Source organism: Glossina fuscipes, unplaced genomic scaffold (genome assembly GCF_014805625.2).
Source record: "Glossina fuscipes isolate IAEA_lab_2018 unplaced genomic scaffold, Yale_Gfus_2 27, whole genome shotgun sequence".
Taxonomy (NCBI): Eukaryota; Metazoa; Arthropoda; class Insecta; order Diptera; family Glossinidae; genus Glossina; species Glossina fuscipes.
Genome location: NW_023998422.1, coordinates 2,389,143 through 2,412,773, shown reverse-complemented (window position 1 = coordinate 2,412,773; position 23,631 = coordinate 2,389,143). Strand labels below are relative to the sequence as shown.

The following is a 23,631-nucleotide window of genomic DNA, read 5'->3' as shown; positions in this document are numbered from 1 at the left end:
CCTTCTTTTAGGCTAACTTCACATAAAACAAAAGTGCAATTCTGTTTTTTTCTTTCCTCAGATATGACTACTTTCTTGCCATTCGCTGTTTGAAAATCTGCAGAAATAAAAAAAAAATTATAAAAATAAGCATCAAAAAAGGGTGAGGCATCCATCCATAACTTGGGTTATCTGCTTATTTGGTTGAAACTTAGATATTTTGGGAAAGTTATTATTTTTATTATTATTGATCTTCTCGTTTTGATCTAAGATTTCTTGTGTGCTAACGGAGGCAAATAAGTCATCGTCATCTTTATCCCAATCATCATTTTTACTATATCCATTAGATGGCACTAAAGCTAAAAAATTTTGGATTAACTTAAATATTGTCTCTTCACAAATTTTAAAAACAACTTTCTTTCTATCTTTGCTGCTAATAATGAGATTAACTAATTACTTAGCATTGGGATATAAGTGTGTTTTCCTCTTCTACCAGCTTAGTTACCTTCTTGTTTTTTCTTTTTGTGCCTTGACCTTCAATTTTCTTTTCCCTTTCAATTGTTTAAGAGAACATTTTGTATTATCGTAGGTTAATATTATTATTAAAAATAAATTCCAAGACTAAAGTCATGTGACCGCACTAGCCCTAGCATCTAAGGTTTTCCGGCCTTTAACCTCACTTGAGATTTGAATCCACGACCACTGAAATTGCTAGTCAAGACTTACTTCGCTTGTAGATGTTTAATTCATCGCTGTCTATATTAATCGAAATTAAATAAAATATTCTAAATTAAATAAGTTATCTAAAATATTCTACACTTAAAGCGAATTTGAATCCATAGCTTGCAAAGACTTGCAACCGTCGTCAGAAGTTCAATTCAGTAGAGTAAAAGTAAATATATTATTATGTGATTATATTTATATATTACTTGTTTACTTTCTTCTACTATAGATTACAAAAGATACGCCCACCATATGAAAAAGAAAAAATCGTGTATTAAATACAGGCAAATAAAGGCAAATAAATACATTATTACATATTTATAGTTATATATTACTTATTGACTTATTTTAATTTAGTTTAGTTTAAAGAGGAACGATGCGCCGCCTCTCACCGCCTCATATATATGAAGATTCGCTTTATCCCAAAGGTAAGTTTGCGTTTATCTTTACTTATTATTAGGTACAACCAGTGTACGCGTCCGCTCATCGCTTCACCAGAATGCGATACTTCCATAGGCCAAATGGTAAGTTTTTTCTTTTTTTTTCTCTTGCAGATATCAACATATGTATGTATATTATGTATAAACAGGGATTATATTTATTTATTATTATCTATATATATATAAAACGTATATATACGTATATATACATTTTTATGATAGTTTTAAGTTAAGCCTATAACTGTGTAGGGCTATAGGGGAGCCAGCCATACAAAACAATTGGCAATGCGCCTATTACGGCAACTCACCGGTGGTGTGGCAAACTATGATAAAAAATTCAACTAAGGCAGTTTCAGTACATGAATATACATTGATGAATAGCTTAGAAGTTTATTGCGGAGGTGGTCAACGTCCAAGAGCTCATTATTTACCCAATTTCTGTGGCTTTAATGGAGATTTCTCCAGACAATCGGATTATATGGAGTTGATACCTATATTATCGGATGGAGGCGAGAATTATGGGGTAACTTTTGATGACAACGAAGAATTATGGATGGGTAACCAAGGAGCAGGATTGATTTTTAGTTTAATTCGGAGAGGATTGATTTTTAGTTTTATATTTTGCTAAATTTATGGAATATTTTAGGGCCATGTTACTGTCTAACCCTTACTAACAACGAAAGCGTAGTGGAAGCAATTACGGATTTTTTTTCAATATGACCCATTATTTCAAGAGACGCAGGACAAAGTTTAAGGTCTACAGATGCATTTGAAGGAGGATTGAAAAGTTTAGAAGAACTCTTCATCAAGTTAACACAATCTTAAGCTTTGCTAATATATAGAAAAAAGCACAGTTCACTGGCGCACATGTTCGTGGATTTTTGCAAATGAGCTGGCACTATGTTGCCAGTTTTCGAGAAATCCATTAGTCTCTCCTTAACGGCTATGTCTGGAAATCCTCACTGTCTGTATCGAACGATTCACTTTATTATTTTTAGGGCTAATCTTAAGTGCCGCTTGAAAAGGATCGGTGTTTGTGATGACTAACGCACGTGTCATCGCACGGTGAACTATCTATATTGATTCATTCCATACAATATTGTAGAGAATGGAAATTTAGTTTTTTCATATTTTGCAAAATCTCGTTTAAGATGAAAGCAAAGGACCCAGCGACGAACTCTATTTGAATTGGGATCGGACTCTTCTGACGACCACTCCACATATAATGTTTTAATTTGGAACAATCATCGTTTGAAAGAAACTTTGCAACTTTCAATATTTATCTACAAAGATCGCTGAGTAGTAGGGGGTTTGTTTAAAGCAGTTAATAGGAACCAGTCGTAAATATTCTAACTGAATAATTTAAAATTCTTACTTAGCAGAATTCGCGTGACTTTTTTCCATCAAAAAGTTGTACGAAGTGAATAGTTGCGAAAAAGGTTTGGAGCGAGTAATTAAGTTTTTAAGATTTATAGGATTAAATAAGTTAAATAAGTGTAAGGAATTTGAGAATAAAGATTTATAGAATAAATATAGAAAAGGATAACTTCAAGTAATAGATGAGCGTTGTAAGTAATTGACGGTAAATTGATACTATTTCGGCATATTTCCTACTTTATACGTGTAATGCGGTCACAGTGAGAGAGAAGTGAGGGAAGAAGAGGAGATATGAAGGGAGTGACCCCCGCTAGTGGGTGTATGTCGATCAGGAAGTGTTATGCTTCAACAAATATATATACCTATTGAGTTGGCAGTAGAATCCCCTAGAGCAGAACAAAACCGGCGACATGAAGTGTTCAAAGTAATATCCGAGATGGATTTCGATGAACATATAAATATGAAATAAAATCGAATGCCACGCCTATAAAAATTGTATAAAACTATTCAGGAGACGTACAAGGGGATATGAATGCATATTTTTGATACATTTATATAATAAAGAATATATATTACATTTCAACCAAACCATTTGTTTGAATATATATGGAAAGAGAATATTCTTTTTTTTTTGAAAATAGGATAAAATTATTGCTTTGGTGCTTTTGAAGACTTTTTTGGGATTGTCCGCAATATCCTCTTAGGATATAACCTGAATGATGTCACTATGTTTCCCAAATCTTACATCCCCATTCCATAGACTCAACCGTAGAGCATGATCGAAGAGAAACCTTTCGGCTTTTGTCATAATGGGGTAAAATATGATATGATTAAAGCTGTCGTTAATGGAAACCGTTTAGCCCATCTTACGCACTTAGTCAGAGTTGACCTAATAGTATCATCCCATGTGATTGACGGTTTATCACAATTAGACTGATTCGTAGGCCAGGTAAAAATGTAACCGGTATTGCCAATTTAAGACAGATTTCTTTAATTAGTAGTAATTTTATTAAGTCAATCTATTCCATGGCCAATAAACTAATTAGATTATAAAAACTTTATTCTGATCCGTTCTTTTGATTATCAGAAAGGCAGATCAGCCACATGTGTATCAATGAATTATCTTTATCTCTGCTAGTAAAAAAACCAGGTAAGTTGTTACGCTTTTTTTAGGCATCGGTCACGCTTACGACTGCGTAAGGTTTTTAAAACTGGGTAAAATTTAGCTTAATTTAGCAGTTCCTCTGCAATTAAAGCTACAAAATATAAAGTTGAGGCACTGTGGCAATTATACGTGTACCCCTCTTATAGCCTCCAATCCTCTTAAAGTAGCACTTAAATGATTGCAGACTCACTCTACAGGCTGCTCTGCAGGTGTTAAAGGTCGTTCACTGTTTGCTCCTATCTCAGAAATGGGCGAAGAGTTTACCAGTTCCTCGGTTAGTAAAATATTCTCTTTAAAAGTTTATGATGTTGGCGGAACCACCAGTAAATTTACTGATATCAGCAACGGGTGCATTCATATGCTTCATCGTAGCGGCATAACTATGAAGAATCCACATAAAAAAAAAAAACTAAAAAAATCAACAAAATTATTACAAACAACCGTCAAAAAAAATTATACAAAACACACACACACTTACCACATTCACGGCCAACTATAGCCGTATAGCGGTAAAATCTAAATTTAAAAACATGGCCAAAATCAAAAGGAGATGAATAGATTTGATGAACGTGCGGTATTCTGTCGTTGCAGTCAGTTTCATCCGGTTTCATACCGAACAATGCAAAAATGTCGCCCACATCTTCGGATGACGATTCCAGTCAGGCAAGAAACTGGTCAAAAAAAAAAAAAACAAAAATTAAATAAAGAAAATAAAAAATTTGGTGTTTTCGAAGAATTTATTATTCATTATAAACTAAAAACTACAAACATATACGTATATATATATATATATATTCTGTTTTCCCATTTTAATCAACTTAAATTTACTTCGAGAGAATTACGAATTTTTTTTATTTTCATCAACATAAGAGATTTACTTCAAAAGAAAAATGATGAAAGCCCTTCTGCTTGTGTAAAAATTATATAAATATAATATTTTTCTCTTTTCTTTCCAAAAAGAATGTCCATTTATAATTTATATAATTTTGATGAATTTGATTTAAATGATAATTCCAGTATTTTATTTAATGCCATCTTGTGTCCTAACTCATTTGCATTCAATAATCTTTTCCTATTTTCTGTACTCAATGAACTAACGCTTAATGTCGTTGATGTCGGTAATGACGTAACTCTTTGTGGCAATGTTTTCAAACCGTTTGTTACTGCGCTATTAAAACGCAATTTAGCCGGCTGAGGTTGTTGCTCGTAATAGCCATTTTCCAAGCGTCTTTCAAAACAAGCCAATTGCTCTTTGCATTTGCGTACTTTTTCGCGTTCAGCCTTTAAATCACTTTGTAAAGATTGCTCCAATTTGGTGAATCCTTGCATTTGTTCGTCAAGTTTCTTTGTATGGAATTTGTATTTTCTCAATTATATAGAATTTGTATACGGAAATTATTGAGTACGAATGAATATACACATTAATCTCGCATCGATGAGGCTTTTTTATAAAGACCTGTTGAATGATTGAGAACGAATATGCGTTTATTCTCAAAGCGGCACAATACATGCAACCAGCGACAGGATAAATTAAGCTAATATTTATTATCTCTAGAGAATGCACTGCTTGTCAATTTTTTATGTTCTTGTGCTTGTTTGAGTGAGAGACTATTCTAATCAACCAGAAAAAACTCTTAATGAACACAATGACGAAATTAAAAGCAGACACAAGGTTAATGCAGTCCAAAGAATACAAGTATTTTAAAAAATATTCTTTTATAACAGAGTAATATCAATACATATGAATATGTAGTTAACGAATTGGCGGCTTCAAAGAAAAATTCTGTGCTCGATTTCGTTTCAGAAACAATAAAGACTTCTCGTTTGTTGCATTTCCAACGGAATAGTTGTGACATCGTCGGTGGGCGCATAGTAAAATAGTGCAAAGAAGAGGAAGAAAAGTAATTGAATCAGCAGATGAAATATACGATTTCAAAATTAAACCAAAAAAAAAAAAAAAAATGTCGGTTTGTAAATCCCTTTTTACAACAAACATAACCTCTTATATCTCAAAGTTGTCTCAAGTCTGTCTTTTAAAATATTTTTCAATCCTGCTTTTAGTTTTTCATTTCTATCAATCCAATTTTTTATAATAAATAGTTAAAAGTTGGAAAAAATAAACGACTAACTGCAAGATAAAAATATCAAAAAAAATTTAAATAAATGAAATATAAACTGAAGCAAGTGAGTATACTTGAAAACTTAAATATAACAAAAGTACAAATAAATGACTTAATATTACGAAGCAAAAGCAATGAATCACTGCCTATTACGTTTATCGCCACATACGGGTCTGCGTAGAAAAACTATTGCAGTTGGAAGTGATGTGAACATTTATCCTTTTACAATATTTATATTTTGGAATTTCTGAGATGAAGTCGTTATTCTCTGTCTATTAATTTAGTCAAATGTGCATATTTATGTCGATTTTTTACTTTAATTTTCGTTTGAACATGAATCTCGACAGAGTTTTTGCTTTCTAGCTAAAATATGGCACTTTAGATTCCATACGTAACAAACACCCATACTCTATCGAGTAACGTGAAGTTGAAATGAAAATTCGCTGTCGGCTGTAGCTTAATAACAAAAACCTGATGCATTTAAAAGTTCATGACTTTGCCATATTTCTATTATCTTCTTGATTTTACAAATACTAAAATAAACGGCACTTCCCACACCTAGACGTCGAATTTTGAGATGAGAGTTATATACCGTAATTTCTTTTTCATAAATTCGCAATAAAAACGAATGCAATTGTAATTTATTTTCCATTCTCCTAATACAAATTGAATAAAATAGTGCCGATTATCAAAACGTTTCTTTGGAACTAAAACAGAGTTGGCATACAAAATACTTGAAGCGGCAAATGCAAACAAAAAACGCTAGTTAGTGTGCGAATCGAGTGCATCGATCAGAGATGAACCTGTGTGTTTTATAAAATCCTGAATAAAATTGGATGCTATGGGAATTCTAGGACGCTATTAAAGAAAGTGACATCAACAATTATTTCGGTAGGAAGGTGCCTCCATGTGTTTATATCAATTTTTGATAGCAGTACGGCCAGAGGGTGCTCAACTCACTAACGTGGACGGCGAAACAACCTCGCATTTAATGGGCATGTTTTATCGCATAATACGTCTGCTTGAAAATGGCATCAAGCCGGTCTACGTATTCGATGCTAAACCAACAATTTCAAAATCCGGCGAATTGGCTAAACGCGCTGAGCGCCGCGAAGATGCTCAAAAAGCATTAGAAAAGGCAACAGAGGCGGGCAATGAAGCCGACATGGATAAATTTAATCGACGTTTGGTAAAAATAACCAAGGAACATACCAACGAAGCCAAAAAAATAGCGCATATTCGTTCTCAATAATTCAACAGGTCTTTGTAAAAAAGCCAACCATCTGAGAGAATACGTTTGTTTACAATTCTCGATAAGTTTGCATGTATTGTACCGCTTTAAGGAATAAGTGCAGATTCGTTCTCAATAATTCAACAGGTCTTTGTAAAAAAGCCATCGTTCTCAGTAATTCCAAATAATAAAAATTCCAAACAACTGAGAATATGTGTTAATAAATCATAAGTGTACCCATTAGAATTAGTTTGATCTCCAGAATGTCACTGAGCTAAACAAAATGCCAAGCATTTTATGAAGTATTTTAAAAATATCTGGAAATTGTATTGTATTGAGAAAGATAAGGTTTCATTTTAAACATAATTGTCGAAATTTGGTTTTCGGTTCGGAGGAATATTTCTTTTGTTCAGAGGTTTTTTGTTTATAACGTGCGGTCGGTAAGCCGCACAAGTCAGTTAATAATATTTTCGTCACCTTATGAATCTTAAATATCTTTTTTTAACAATATTTATAAATTCGTTACGCTTAGTAATGCCTTTTTATATTATTTATCGAAACAGTAAATATATTATTTTTCCTTTCTGCGATAACCTTACGTGAAAGGTGCTCAGGAGAAGCTATAAGGGATAAGTTGGACACAATCTCAATCGATACTTAAATTATATCTTACACATACACATGCAATAAATTTAATCAGAGAATAAATTCTTTTCTTTTAAAGCGCACCTGAGATTTGAAGCCACTCAGGCGGATAACTTGTAAAATTAAATAAGTTTAGTTCGCGTATTTTCCAAAACACTATATATATATCTAGAGGAGATGATAGAAGAGCAAAAGCGACCAAGTCAAGGAAGAAGAATGGGAAACAATCAGGAAACCATTAAAACGATTAAAAAGAATAACAATTTCTTTTATATATATATATATATATATATTTATACATATTAATAAAGTATTTTGATTTTCCGAATGACAAAAATTAAAATTGAAAAGTTAATTAAATAATTAACATTGGACATTGTTGGAAAGGCTATTATGAGAGGATTCACGCTGTGCTAGGTTCATTATTTAATAGCCAAAAGGGCTTAAGATAAAATCCGCCTTCGATTCAAAATTATTTTTTAAAACGATCTAAGCCTGTCTGTCGGTCTATCTGTCCATTTGATGTCCGTCCATGCATATTTGTGTCCACGCTGCAAATTGCAATTTTTTAGATATTTTTGCGGAAATTTGACCCAACGACGAACGCTCATTTTTTCGACCACTCCCCATGCAACGCCTTATTTTGAGCAGTCATGGAAAAATTACAATTTTCCAAAGTTTTTGCAAAGTTCTCTGAGTACTGAGCACTTTGACATTCTAAATCGTCTAACCGTAGTTATATGAAGACTATACATACACATATACACTTAAATATTTAAATACAACTGAAAATAAAATTTCTTTGTTCTTTTGTAATAGGAAGATGTATAGGAAGGAGCTCGAATGAATAAAATGTGTCCATAATTTTTGATCTGAGGACTTTGTTTATATTTTATTCTTCCTAACAGCTGTGGTGACTTGCGAAGGTATTTGTGGATATGATATAAGTGAAATATGATAAAGTAATTTTAGGTATTCTTGAAAACATAATTGCACTAAAGATATTATGTAAGCATTTTATAGCGGAAATATCCGTATTGTCCCATATAAATATACTTCGATCTGCATATTCATCATATATGCTAAGCATAGTCAAACATACTTACTGTTGTGACTTTTGTACAAGTGTACGAAATTATTGCGCGCGAATTGTTATTGTTATCTTTCGCAGTAGAAATATTTCAGGAAAATCATTAAAAATTACAAACGTTTCTTTTTTTAACGGTTTAAATAAAAACCTATTGAATTTATAATTAATTGCGTTTTGTGAAAATTAAAATCAACAAGTACTGAATGAATAATTAGAGAAAAGTAATTAACTCATTCATGCTTTGTGAATGGTCTGTATTTAATGAAATTACCAAAAGAAATATTTTTGGATTTGTTGAAAAACCCTTGAGGTGTTAAGTTGCATTTTTTTTTTTTTTTTCTATTCATTCAAAAGAAAGTCAGACAATGAGAGTGAGTTCAAGTTTTACAAAATATTTCATTTAATATTGAAAATATATTAAAAATAATTTCTAGTTAACATTTATAATTATATTTTGTTCTATAAGTGTGCTAAGCAGTGAATTCGTGACATGTTTAAGTTTGAATCCAGCGGGAACAGTGTAAGAAGCATTTAAAGAAAACAAAACAGAGACATAACGCAATTGTATGTAAATCGTATTTTTTTTTCTTATCTAAAGTGTGAAGCATAGAACTACCTTTGATGCTGACGCGGAAGGATTTTGGCAGCGTCAGTCAAGCTGGAAATCAAGATGGGTTAAGTATTGGCGACCTAAAATCACGTACGTGCCTGTATGGAAAAAGGTTTGGGGACCTGTTATACAAAATGAATGGATGCCTTTACCGAACATTCTACCGGAATTGGATGAAGAAAAGCATATTCAAACATAAAATTTCAATTTTTTAAATATGAACTTGCCATTAACTACACCTAACTACTTATGTTTATTTATTTGCGTGATTGTGAAGCTAACAAGTGAAATGATTTTAGTTGGGCTAGGCCGACTTTTAAATACCCTACACCATGTTGTCCAACACAATGCTTATTTTAGCCGTAGAAAACAAGGACCCTGTTTTTGTAGGAACATACTATTAGGGGACTGTATATTAAACAGCAGTCTTCGTTCGCAATAAAGTCTTGCCTTCTCTTAGAATGATTGTGGCCGAAAGGTTTACAAATTGAGGTAATTTTACATCATTTTTTAAGTCACCTTACGCCTTGGAAATATACTTTAAAAGTTCAGTTAATCTTTGGACATTCGTCATTAATAGTTCATTCTTAATAGCATCGTAACTATTACGAACTATAAATAGTTCACTTTCCGCAGTTGTATATCCATATATCTTTGAACATAATATAAAATTCCCCTTAATTTTTGAACGTAGCAGTAAACAAGTTTTTTCTTACGTTTTAATATAGCGTTACGGAAATGCCAAACCCTTTGGAAGTTTAATCCTACCCTCAAAGAAACTGATCGTAAATAAAGAATCTTGGAATGAAAACGTGCAAGTGTATTTCTCTTCAAAAGAATATCCACGACCTAGTGATGCGATAACGTATCCGAGAGAAGCGAATTTCGTAACCATAGTATAAAATCCAGCTTAGTTTTTGAACATCATGCAAAACTCCCCGTAATTCTTGAACATAGCAAAAAATTCACATAATTTTTTAATCATGCAAAATTCCCGGTAGTTTTTGATCATTTTCCACTCACAATTCTACGTCTAATCAAACTTCGTGCTAACGGAATCGAATGTAAACTTAAAGTATAAATTATTTTAGTGAGCAACACGATAGAAGTCAGGGCTTAAACCAGAAAATATTGGACTTAGATGGAGGGAGAGAGTGAGAAAAGTGTAAAGACACATGAAATTATTATAATTAGAAAGCATGCACAATTTGTAAGAAATATTTCACATTTTTCATTTCTTCGGTGGCGTGTTGACAACTGCAAAACTTTACATAGCATTCTCGGGGCCTATTCCATCCAAAAAAAAAAAAAAAAAAATTAATAACAAACTGAAAAAATTTCAATACATTTCCTTAACAATTATGGCCTAGAGAAGACCAAAAGTGCAGGCAGAGAATGATGCCCATTGATCTGCCTACTCATTGATAATTGAATAGACAGCCTTTAATAATTTGTCGTCAATATGAGCACAGTGTAAGTCGCGCCGGACGTTAAGACACACATCAAGTTTATAAGATGTTTTGTAGAAAAATATATTTTAATCTTACCTTCGGATCAAAATTTTTATTTATTATTAAAATAACTCGTACTAGCAACAGTACCATCTATTAACATTTTATTGTTACCTTCGGATCATTTTTCTATGTAAAAAGGTGCATCTTATAGTCCGAAAAATGCAGTACATAATTTTTATTTATTTTTACGTATACTGTCTGTCCTAAAATTTTCTTTGCGCTTACGTAAAAAAAAAGACATTTTCCCGTTACAAGACTATACTTATATCACAAAAGTATATCACAAAAGTACCTTTACTTTCGAAAACCGTTCTCAGTACATAAAGCTGCTACGACTTTATCAGCTTGCCCTCAAGTAGTGTCTGTCAGTTAAAACAAATTAAAATTTCTGAATTGTATTCTACAAAAAGTCTTTAGACAAAAATTTGACCTTTTTTTTATCTTTTCAGATGAAATGAACTTAATATATAATAGAAAGAAACCAGTAAGAAAGTTATATTCGGGAGAAGCCGAATCTCGCATACCCACCATCGCATTCTACTCTCCAATTTCTTTTATTTGATACCCATATCGCTGGTAGTATTAAAAAAAAAGTAATCGCGGGGTTTACCATAATCATTTTAAAATTAACCTATTTTTAGGCAGATAATATATCTTCACTTAAGGAATGTACAAAATAGTTTTAAACATTCGGTCTTGTTTGCCTTATGATAAATAAGCATAAAACCTCGAAAAAGTGAAAAAAAAAGAAAATTTAATCTCTCTTAACTTTGTGTGGGCATGGGCGATTGGTTTCATTTTTGGATCTAGATTGTAAAGTCTCTCGTAAAGCAAATGAGAAAAGTTTCAGTAGTCTAACTTTACCAATTTCCGAATAAAGAACAAGAATTCAAAATTTTTTCTTAAGAAAAATGGAGTTGATTTCATTTTAGGCTTCGGTGCGGGTTTCTGCTATGTCCAGCTTGGCCCATTTTCAGTACCAACCTGCGTATAAGAACTTCGAATTTTTCTACTAAATTTAAAGTCAACCAGAGCAGTGGCAACAACAAACAGAAAACCTACAGACGGACAGACATGGATAAATCAACTCAGAATTTCACTCTTATCAAGAATATATATACTTTATAGGGTCTCTGAAGTTTCCTTTTGGTTGTTACTTACGTTCCTTTTTGGAAAAAAACAAAATGAGTATACCCCCATCTTACAGTGGGGGGTATAAAAATTAAAAAAAACCATGTAACCATGAGTAATGTCAATAAACATAAGTTTAAAGAACTCTTTCACAATTATTTTTAACATAAGTTAAAGTTTCATAGTTTCTCGAGAACATTGTAAATCTCTCATCAGAGGTATCGTAGGAGTAAAGTAATTGGCTGTGTTCTAAAATAGTATTGTTTTCAGTTTGAGAGGACACCTTTTTAAAGAAAATAATTGTTAATAATAATAATAATAATAATAATAATAATTGACTTTCTTCGATATTTTAAGTAATCGTAATCTTTTCTTTATTTCTTTCTTTTTGCATTTCCCGCTCTATCTGTTTATATGATTTTCTTAGTTATTCTTATAGCATAAACTAAACGTGTGCATATATTTACAAATGCTTGACCTATGAGTATGGTTTAGCTTAAATGACTTTTTCTTTAATTCAATTTCTTCATAAAACCACATGGCATGTTTTGTTTTCTTTTCTTTCTTTCGAAATATTCTGTTCAAATATGACTTCATATTGTTTTATATATTATGCCCCTGGAAATTTAAAAGCTTTTGAAGACGTTTCTTTTCGATCTCCTGATGCTATATGTTTCATTGGCTTAAGTTGTGTGCTTTGAACGGCTACGGACGTTTCATTGTTTGATGCGGTATCAGCTCGCTTCCACAATGTTTTATTAGCCTTCGCAGTATCTTTACGATCCCAACCATGCTCTGGCTCGGGAGAATGATGATGATGATGATGATGATGATCGGGTGTTGGGAACCATTCAGATATGATGACTGGCTTCCAAATTTTCTTCCAAGCCGGTAACCATATCTCTTTCCATGCTGGTGTCCATATTTGTTTCCAGGCCTCTTTCCATTCTAACTTTTTATCTTCAACCCAGATTTGTTTTTTAGCCGGTTTCCATATTTGCACCCAAGCTTCTTTCCATTCTAATTTTTTATCGGGCACCCATATTTGTTTTTTGGCTGGCTTCCAAATTTGCTTCCAAGCCTCTTTCCATTCCAATTTCTTATCATCTACATAAATTTGTTTCTTTCCCGGTTTCCAGATTTGCTTCCACTCCTCCTTCCATTCGAGCTTTTTACTGGGTACCCATATTTGCTTTTGAGCAGGCTTCCAGATCTTTTTCCAATGCGATTTCCAAATCAATTTTTTTTTCCAAAGATCATGACTCGTGTACTCCCAACCGTCATGATCTTTACCCAAATACTTTTCACCCGGTATTCCTACCTTTACCCATTCCGGCGTCCAATACTGTTTCCATTCGGGCACTTGAATTTCTTTCCATGCTGGTACTTGAATTTCACGCCAGATTGGTACCCATATTTGTTTCCAAGCTGGTATTTGTATATCCTTCCAGGCGGGAACTTTAATCGGCACCCATATCGGTTTCCATATCCTTTTCCAATCGGGTACTTGAATATCTTTCCAAGCGGGAACTTGTATCTCTTTCCAAATTGGCTTCCATATCTGTTTCCAAGCTGGTACCTGTATATCTTTCCAAGCAGGAACTTTAATCGGTACCCAGATCGGCTTCCAAATTTGTTTCCACGATGGTACCCATATTTGTTTCTTACCCGGCTTCCAGACTTTCTTCCAACCCTCCTTCCAAATCACTTTCTTCTTCCAATAACCCGGATCATGATCGTGCTCGTGATGATGCACATCCAGGTCGACACGTTGCTGAGCGATCTTTGCATTTGGAATCTGCGATGCTGCTGTTTGCTGATCAACCAATGCTTTGCCGGAGGTTAAACTGCATGGTCCATAAGAAAATGCAAAAAATGCCGTCAACTAAATTAGTAATACAAAGAGAAAGAAGAGAAAGAAAAATTGAATAAATAAACAAGTAAACAAAAAAAAAAAAAAAATGATTTAAATTTTTTTTTGCTATATATGCAGAGATGAAAAGTCTTTTATCGCTTGTAAATGATTTAAAACTTGCACTTCAATAAAATTTAATTGAAAGTATTGATAATTCAATTATTTCGTTGACCAAATATTGTAAAAGCAAAATTTTAACCGGAAAATAACTGAAAACAAAAAAAAAAAAAATCATTGTGGCCGCTAACAGGTACTGATGTAATACAATTGATGATAATTTTTCTACACCTCAACATAACAAGAGAAATATAATGCTAAAAAAAAAACAAAAAAACAAAAAAAACAAAAAAAGCAAAATAAAACAATAATCCACAAACATACATACCTCCGTAGACACTGTCTACTTATAAGTGCAAGTGAGTGAGTGTCTTACGTAAAATTTTTTATGAAAATGTTGTTTTTGTTGGCGGGGCAGTTTGGCACATGGCTCCTCAAAACTCAAAGACTAATGATTTGATATTCACAATGGAAGAGAAAATTAAAAATTATCCACAACAAAAAAAAAAGAAAAAAAAAAACGCGGAACCCACCACCAGAGGCAGACATATCTTCATAAATTCATACCAAACTGTTGTTAAGTCGAATGCTCTGAGCAACACTGCACACATAGTTATCTACGGATATAGACTCCACACACACACGCACACACTTATACCTATATGGCGCCCTCCATAGCGTGAACGCGTTTAGAAACAGAAACAAATATCTTTGCAGAAATTATTTAAACGAACAATTATTAGGAAACGGGTTTGTGCAGTTCACTTAAACTTAAACCGAAACTCAGCTAATATATCACAACAATAACAGCAACAAGATCAACAGCAGCAAAAGCAGTAATAACAAGAGCATTGGGCAAATGAAGTTTGCGATTAACGCACCTTAAACGAATTCCCCACATCAACGAATTCCGCAAATCAAATTAAAACCTTAGATCAGTGTTTCTCAACGACTATACGTGCAAGTATTTTGCGGTGGTGTAAGGTGGTGGAATAAAAAAGGGTTGTTTTTCTGAAAATTTTCATCCTTTTTTTTATACCCTGCGCCACTTGTGCTGCAAAGCATATTAAGTTGGTGCGGTAACACGAATGTAACAAGTAAGTAACACCCACAAGGGCTTAAGATAGACCTATCTTTTAGTATACCGATCGTTTCGGAAAATATTTCCAAGTCTGTTCGTCCCTCTATACGCCTGCCCATCTAAATTTGCGTTCAACCTACAGCTGAGATATTTTAATAGAATTTGGTGCAAGGAAAATGCTTCGGATCGGTCCATTTTTTCGACCACTCCCCATAGAATGCCCTACTCTAGAAAGCTGTTACAAGGAAAAAAATTGAAATTTTTAAAATTTCTCGACAAAAGTGACTAAGTCGTAGTATTTCGGCATTCTATATTGTTATGAAAACTTTTGGCTGGAGCAATTTTTGCACCTTCTCTCATATAACGAAAGCTGAAGGTCACACGACCAAAAGGTAAAAAATTCAATGCTTTATGATCAAAGTTGTATCATAATGGTAATATAACATAAAAAAATTAACTGTACCAATTTTGGACCTTCTCGCCCTACTTTTTGGAGTCGACTATAACAATCCCAAAAAGGATTTTCACGAAAATTGACCCTTTGTAGAGAAGGAAAGTCTAAGTTTTAATATTTCAGACAAAAATAAGAATTGTGTTGGACGATGTTTTGTAGGGTAATTAATGGTTGATTTTGCCTGACTATACTGTTCTTACTTGTTGCATATTGCACAACTCTGATGTACCTTTGTTAGCATTTGATTGCTTGGTCAGCTTCCGCTTGAAGCTTTCTTTGTTAAATGTACTTTGGTAAGTGCTTGGTGAACAACAAACAATGTAGCACCGCCAAATCACGACAATGTAGTAGGAAAGGGGCTTTCTAATCTTACTTAGCTGCATTCATTACAAGTATTTCGACGCTAGCTACCACCGAAAGTATATTGTGTAGCTTACCTCAGTTGTCAATGTCTGCCGCATAAAGTTTAAATGCAACATTTACTACTAGCGACAGATAAGCACAAAAATAGCAAACGGAAATATTATTTGGAAACTTTGACATTCGGCATCTCAGAGTCATACGTAAAAATTACAACTCTGAGCTGATTTTCAATTCGGTCAGAATTCTTCGCAAAAACTTGGCTTGTCTACATTTTAGATCTAGATGCTCTTGATAAATACTTGCTTCTAATTTTAGGTTAATCGTTGGCGTCACTTATACGTTATAGTGCTTGCTTACTTCAGGCTTCTGAACTTCAACTGCGGCGATAATGCGTACAAATTTCAACTTCCTTTCTCAATTTCCCAAATTCCACATGAGAGACGTGATGAAGACAAATCATCGAATAGGTGAACAGGGCTTACTCGCTTACTCGCGGGGGGCGTATATTTTATATATGCCCATACATTGTGAGCCTTTTGGTGCGCTTTCTGGATTTTATAAATCGAATTGCATAACGGATATCGTTGAACGGCATTAGATGGCTTTAACCTAATAACCTAACTCTTACCTACTTTCATGTTATGAAAGTCTGAGGTTTTTTTTATACAAACCATAAGCGAGCTTTTTAAGATTAAACAGTTTATGCAATAATGTAATAGAACACAGGTAGTCGGCCTGGCCGCAGACACCCTACACCATTTCACCTAACGCAGTCATTCATTCATTTTCCTTGATAATACTCCAAAAATTATACATTATTTTTATGTAAAGGTATACTTCTCATGGAAGTCCTCATTTTGGAGGATATACAACTCAACGTCAACTGACCTGATTCAAGTTTAACATACCTAATGTACTTTTCAAGAAGTCGTCACTTATTTCCACTTTGAAAAACTACAAATCAATATTTGGATTTACTTTGCATGAGAGCCTTACAAATGAATCTAGATGATCCAAATTTCCTAAGATTAATGTGTGTATCAATATCAATAACGGACCAATTTTCGCTATGAAATAATTTATATTAGCCCTTTTTAACCATGCGAAAAGGTAACTCTTTTTTAAGAACAGTTACATCGGAGGGTATACATAAAATTGCCCCATTCGATCCAAAATTTTTCATAACAGTTTGGAATGGCGTACTGTTCCTGAATGATTTTTCTCCACGAATTTAAAAAACTGCAATAATTTTTGAACTAACGACTTTTCAAAATAGGGCGTTATATTGGAAGTGGTCGAAAGAATGGGCCGATCGAACCACATTTAATAGTTTTCGTCGTTGGTCCAAGGCACGTCGGTGTAACAAATTTCATTAAAATTCTCAAACTGTACGTAGAACACAAGAATACCTAGACAGGTATCAGAAGGACAGACGGACAGACAAGCTTAGATGAGTATTAATCGATAGGAAAAGGTGCGTCTATCTGAAGTCCTTTTGGCTGCTGTACACATTCACACAAGCTTGTGCCCCAAAAGTGTGCGTATGGTATAACAACGGTAAGTAAATAGTTGTTCATATGTAGGACCACTGTGCCAAGCATACGCCATAAGCTGTGCATAATTAAAACGTTCCGGTAAATTACCAACATTACCTCACTCTTTCTTACATTTTTGGTATTTTTTTTATTTTTCACTGTTCATTTAATAGGGTGATGATTAAGACGATCTGATATAAGTGCTAACGCACGTAATATTTCTGCGACCGAAAAAAGAAATGTATATATATATAAATAATTTGCAAACATTACGTGTTTTATGACTGAAGGAGTCTTCCAAACTGATGTAAGAAAATGAAATTAAAAGAAACTGAATAACAAAGTTTTAAGGCAAGTAAATGCAAGCTGGCCTCGTCTTATGGGGAATTATTTTAAAGAAATTGTTTAGAAAGAACATTTGTTTAAAAATATAAAAATTAATTTAAAACATTTTCCTTATTATGTCTTGGTACAGCTTGAATACTTTAGCAAAGTTCAATTTATCTGCTACTGTTATCCATTTATTATTTCCATAAGCGATTAACTAATAAAGTCCGCATGTGAAACAACGTTTGGTACAAAGTTAATCAAATAAGTGGAAAGTAAAACTTGTACTACTAGTAAATAGTAAAGGACTAATTAAGACCGCTTCCGTCTTGATAAATGGTATCAATACAATAACAAAACATATTATAGAGCGGAAGGGAAAGGAAAGTTCGAACTACTGTTACATTGAGACAACTAAAGAAGAGAGAAATTGCTCAAAACACTTAAGGAAATAGTAAAATGAAGGTAACGGAGCAAGACGAAGGTGACGAAATATCGCCTTGAATAAGTTTCATAAAAGGGTCAGTTTTAATGTTCAAAACTAGGTAGATTAACCAGAGTTTGTAAAGATGTAATGTCTTGTTAGTATCCAAATCCATGTAAGGTTAACAGGCGACATGATTTTTGGATGGCATAATAACGGCAATTGGAAGACCAAATAGCAGATGCAGGGTGCATATTGGAATTAAGGGCCCAACTAACGATTTGCGAAGACCTTTCCTTACATAAGGATCTGTCGACCATCTCTTTATTATTGTTGTAAACATATCGTTCTAATTTCATAATCATTATTATTAATAGGTTGTGGTGGTGCATTAAGCATTCCTTTGCAAGCTATCTGTTAATAAAAATTTATGAATAAAAATATACTTGTATTTTTAGGTTTGTCCTAGGCTAAGTGACCGAGCTGGCAAAGAGTCTCGACTAACTATTCCATGGTCGTGGGTTCAAATCTGAAATACGGTAGAGTTTTCATTAAAGCCGGTAGCCTTAGATGCTAGTGCCTTAAGACTTTAGTCTTGGAATTTATTCTCTGGCCAAATTAATAATAATAGTAATAATAATACATTTAGGTTACAAAAATGCGTGTCGGTAATCATATTCATATTCGTCATATTACGCTGTATCATTCAGTGCAGTTATTTCGCAATCTCAATGAACTTTTCGGTGAGGGTTTTCGAAGCTTTATATCTCTTTTTTCATAACAAATAGTGTTCAAGAGTGCCTGATAATAGGGTTCATAACTATGCACCGACCTATTATTATTTTTCTTACTATTTATTTAGTTTTACCAAGTAAGAACAATAAAGTCGGGCAAAGCCGACCGTTAGATACCCTGTACTACATCTTGCCCAGCACAATTCTTATATTTGCATGAAATTATCAGTATAGCGTTACATGGGGAGTGATCGAAAAGGTGGAGCGATCCGAACCATTTTCAATAGCACTCGTCCTTGGGTACAAAATATCACAGAAATATATAAAAAATTATGACCTGTAGTCTAAACAAAAATTTACGTGGCCAGACATCAGGCGGACAGACGGACAGACAGGCTTAGATCAATTCAGATTATGATTCTAAAACGATCGGTATAATGAAAGGTGGTTAAGCCTTTCTGCGTGTTACATACGTCCGCACTAACGTAACATGTTCTGCACCACAAGTGGCGTAGGGTGCAAAAACGGAAAGTTACTTATAATTATAGCAAGCATATGTTAAATGAATAAACTTTGTTGGTCATTCAATTAATGGATTAGGTTAAGATAAATGTCAATTAATTTTCAGAATTTTTATAGGATTTTGAACTTTAAAGTTATTTTTAAAAATTGTTACAATTTATATTTTGCTTATTTGTGTTTATTTTTTCCCGTTTCACACTTTCACTTGTAGTTCATCGAAATTTAATTAACACCTGTCGCAGACATGCCACAGCATGACCGAGTAAAAAACAAAAAAAAAAAAAACGAAAGCAATAGCTAACTATGATCAAGTGTAAGTTATGTAAAAATAAAAAATAAATTTCATAAGATTAAATCAATTTTTTTTTGGTATTGAAAACGAAAAAAAAAAACAAAAAAAAATCATATGCACCCACTCGCTTAGATAACGAAGCAGCGTAAATAGCTTGAAGAACTGAAGGTCAATTGTTTGGCTTTTGTCTGCTCGTCGTTTTTAATGAAAGATATAATATTTTTATGATAATATAATTTGCATACAAAATTCCCACATAAACCGTTAAATATTTCTGTTCGATTTTGTTATCAAAAAAAAAAAAAAAAAAAAATACATTTCAATATAAATTGTATTTTTATTCGCTTGCCCGAGTTTTATCCCATTCCGGCGGTTACAGTTGTTATGTAATTTTCTTTTGATTGAGTCGTTGCTTTCAGTTGTATTGTCTCTATGACGTCTGACGATTTGTATTTTTATTTTTTTTTTTCCATTTCTTTGTTAAGTGGAGATTAAAATAAAAACTCTATAAACAATTTGTAAGAAATTTATGTAAAATCCAATCAGCGCGACCTACTTCCAAGAAAAGCAAAGAAACAAAAAGAAAAAGGAGGAAAAAAGTAAAAGCAATAATAATAACTTCTAACAAGGAATGTTTGAATTTAAGCAACAAATCGGTTGCAACATGTCAAGTTTAACCAGCAAAAGTCATTAAATTGGCGTTAATAACTAAATTTGATAGGAAGCATAGTCAACGTAAGATCATCATAACGGATTATACGCTAACTTTGCATATGCAAACGAACAAACACTTTCTTGTCTTATTATAAGGACAGCTTTGCCTTATTTTTTATATCAAATAAAGACTTCCTTCAAAGCATTGTCATCGTTCTATAAAATATAAAAAAAAATGTGTAAGTTAAGCTCCTTCAAAGCGAGATGCATTTGATTTATGTTAATTCTTAATAAATTAATCGAAGAGTATTTTAGAACACTCTCTAGTATTGTCTTGACGTCCTGGTCTGAATGTTCTTGCTCTCAAGTCGTGGCTTCAGAAATGGAAACGGCCGCACGAAGTTATAACCGAGCGAAGCAATCAGTGTGAATTTCCTATGATGGCTAGAGGGGCTAGAGAAGAATGGAAATAAAAAAAAAAAATGCACATCATTATCGTGGAATTGGGCGGCATTCTCTTCACCTGATGACCAATAACATGTAAATACTTAAAAGCCATTCTTGGATATATTCCTTAACTAACATCGGAGTCTTTCACATAAAACATGCGAACTTTCTCAACACTTTACACACCAAATTTTCTTGGAGAAAACTTAAGTCAAGGCCTTTGTTTGGTTTTCTTGTGCATAGCAATTAACTCGAGCGTAATCAACAAAAACATCTTGAGTAAATCAACAAAGTTCACCCAGATCTTTGGAAATTGAAAATTTGTCTTATGCGAGGTCATACTTTAAAGAAGATTATGGAATGAAGATTTTCGAGTACATTTCCAGACATTTTATTAAAATAACGCATTCACCAAAAAAAAAAACTTTACAAGTGTGGTTCACTACAAGATTAGGGAGGCGTCCATTTTATGAAAACTTTCACAACATTTGCAGAAGAAAAAGTCGCAGATGCTTTAAAGTATATACATTCTTGATCAGTTTGAAATTCTAAGAAGGTCTGAACATATCCGTCTATCTGTCCGTGTAAGCAAACGCAAAAATTATATGATATGATTTTCGGAACTTGACAAAAGCAGGCGAAATTGCTCGTCGAGTTTTAACGTTCGATGATGTCATAATATGGTGTCTTTTGATAATAAGTGCAGTAATTTTCTTTCCTTGCTTTTATCGGAAAACATCAATGTAATATTAATAAGCGAATTTTAAATTTTAGACAATTTTGTATAACCTAGGATCACATATTGTAGTCTTTCCGAATTTATCTATGAAATAAGAGCCAATATATTGAAACCAATGTTTTGGAAGTTCTGCAAGCTGATAGAGGTACTTCTTAAATCATTTTTGAAAACCAATATGACGGCACAACATCTCCTGCAAGACAGCGATTCCTTATAGAGCTTTCTTGACCGTGCGGCTCGCAATTTTCCATTCAAAAAAAAAAAAGAAAAACTAAAATATCGAAAATTCAATATCCAGTGAAGCATGTATGATTTTTCAAAAATATTGACTTAAAGAAATATTCCATCGGGAGCAGGTAAAGAAAATTATATTTTTCGAAACCAATAAAAAAAATTCAACTAATTTTCAAAACATCGAATATTCAATATCCATAAATCAACAAAAATATTGATTTAAAGAAAAATTCCGTCCAGCGCGGGTAACAAATAATTGTTTTTTTCGAAAGCAATTAAAAAAACACATCATATCGGATCGCTACCCAGCCGTAGTTATCCGTATAGTAACTATTCAAAATAAGGCTTTATAAGGGAAGTGGTCGAGCAAGTGTTCCGAATCATTTCGAATCATTTGCCATTGCGGTCGTCCTTAGGCAGAAAAGCGTCAAGGCACCAATTTATCTCAAATATTGTGGGCTGCAAATAAGACGAGCAGACGGATAGACAAGCCTAGAATCACTTTCCAAATCGATTGGTATGGGTCCATCTGGATGTTGCAAAGCACTTAATATGAATATTCTCTAGAAGTTTTAGCTTACATTTAATACTAAACGGTTGCAAAATTGAAACACTCGATATATATATAGTTTCAAGAAAAACGATATCACATGTGAGTGATAAATATTCTTATCTATGAATTGCTTTTCATATATCACTTCTGATTATATGAAAGATTGTTTAGGAAGAAAAAAATCCACAAGGTGTTACTACGTCTCAAGAGAAGCAGAATAAAACAAACAAAATAACTTGCCCAGCTACGTGAGAATGTTGAGAGAACCGATAGAGAGAAAGATAGAAGCCGTTATGAGTTTGTTGCTTAAATCGTTTATGGTAATAATTCTCTTTGAGAAGAGTATTTTCGAAACCAAATAATTATCCAATTAAGATGAAAATTGAAGGTTCGTACCTTAAGTCTTTTTTGAGTAAAATTGACAGCACTTAAGGGTTTGTGTCTAAAATTTCATACTTATTTCCTTCTAACGAAAATATAAGTTTTCTTTTAACGAAACTATTGCGTTATGTGCGAGCATATAAAAAGAAAAAATTGTTTATTTCCATGATTTTCTATTAATGTTAATGCTAATGGCAACAAGAAAAAAAAACAAAAAACGAACACATAAACTACCAATTAATTACAAACAAAATGAAAAAAAAAAATAAATGAAAGTAAGATAGTAATCAAAATGTTATTAACAAGATTGTGGTGTTGCACAAATCAAGTGCAGATATTTTCCTTCTTTTTTTTTTTTTTTTTTTTTTTTTTTTTTTTTTTCAAGAAGGAAACTCGTAATAATAACATTTATGTAAATAGTTCCGTTTCTGGCGGCAGTTAAATCACAAAAAAATAAAGTCATATATAATTGGTTTTTCATTGTACAATTTGGCACAGTTTTAAAATGAATTCATTTACCACTAAGCTTGACTGGATCCGCATTGTGTACACCTATGTTTAATTTTATATAAAATTGTTTATTGTTTTCTTTTCTTTTTTTTTTTTTTTTTGCTTTCGCTTAATACTTTTTATATATTTTTTTTAAATACATATATATATATATATATATATATATATATTTATGTTCAAAATTGCGTTTAAATTTTAAACTATTTCAATCCTCGTCGAGGAATAAACTGTTGAATAAAATTACATTATACTCCAGTTAAATACTCATGGTGTGTTAGACAATAAGAAATGTTGAATAAAAGAAATTTTGAAAAAAGCCACTTCATCTCTTAGAAATGCATATATAAAAGAAAAAAAACACATACATATATACCGTATAGGTTG

At 32.8% G+C, this 23,631-nt stretch overlaps 2 protein-coding genes across 2 annotated transcripts; one reads left to right on the top strand and one right to left on the bottom strand.

The window, feature by feature from the left end:
• Nucleotides 1–9,053: 9,053 nt before the first annotated feature.
• On the top strand, nucleotides 9,054–9,579 carry LOC119635793. Its single transcript, XM_038030797.1, has 3 exons — nucleotides 9,054–9,141; nucleotides 9,205–9,290; nucleotides 9,369–9,579. The coding sequence occupies exons 1-3, from the start codon at nucleotides 9,136–9,138 to the stop codon at nucleotides 9,577–9,579; spliced, it is 303 nt and encodes a 100-aa protein (XP_037886725.1). The 5' UTR covers nucleotides 9,054–9,135.
• A 2,859-nt stretch (nucleotides 9,580–12,438) lies between these two features.
• LOC119635934 lies at nucleotides 12,439–23,366 on the bottom strand. Its single transcript, XM_038030972.1, has 2 exons — nucleotides 23,257–23,366; nucleotides 12,439–13,910 (listed from the first exon to the last, which is right to left on the bottom strand). Exons 1-2 carry the CDS (start codon nucleotides 23,278–23,280, stop codon nucleotides 12,636–12,638), a joined length of 1,299 nt encoding a protein of 432 aa, XP_037886900.1. The 5' UTR covers nucleotides 23,281–23,366; the 3' UTR covers nucleotides 12,439–12,635.
• Between the last annotated feature and the right edge of the window lie 265 nt (nucleotides 23,367–23,631).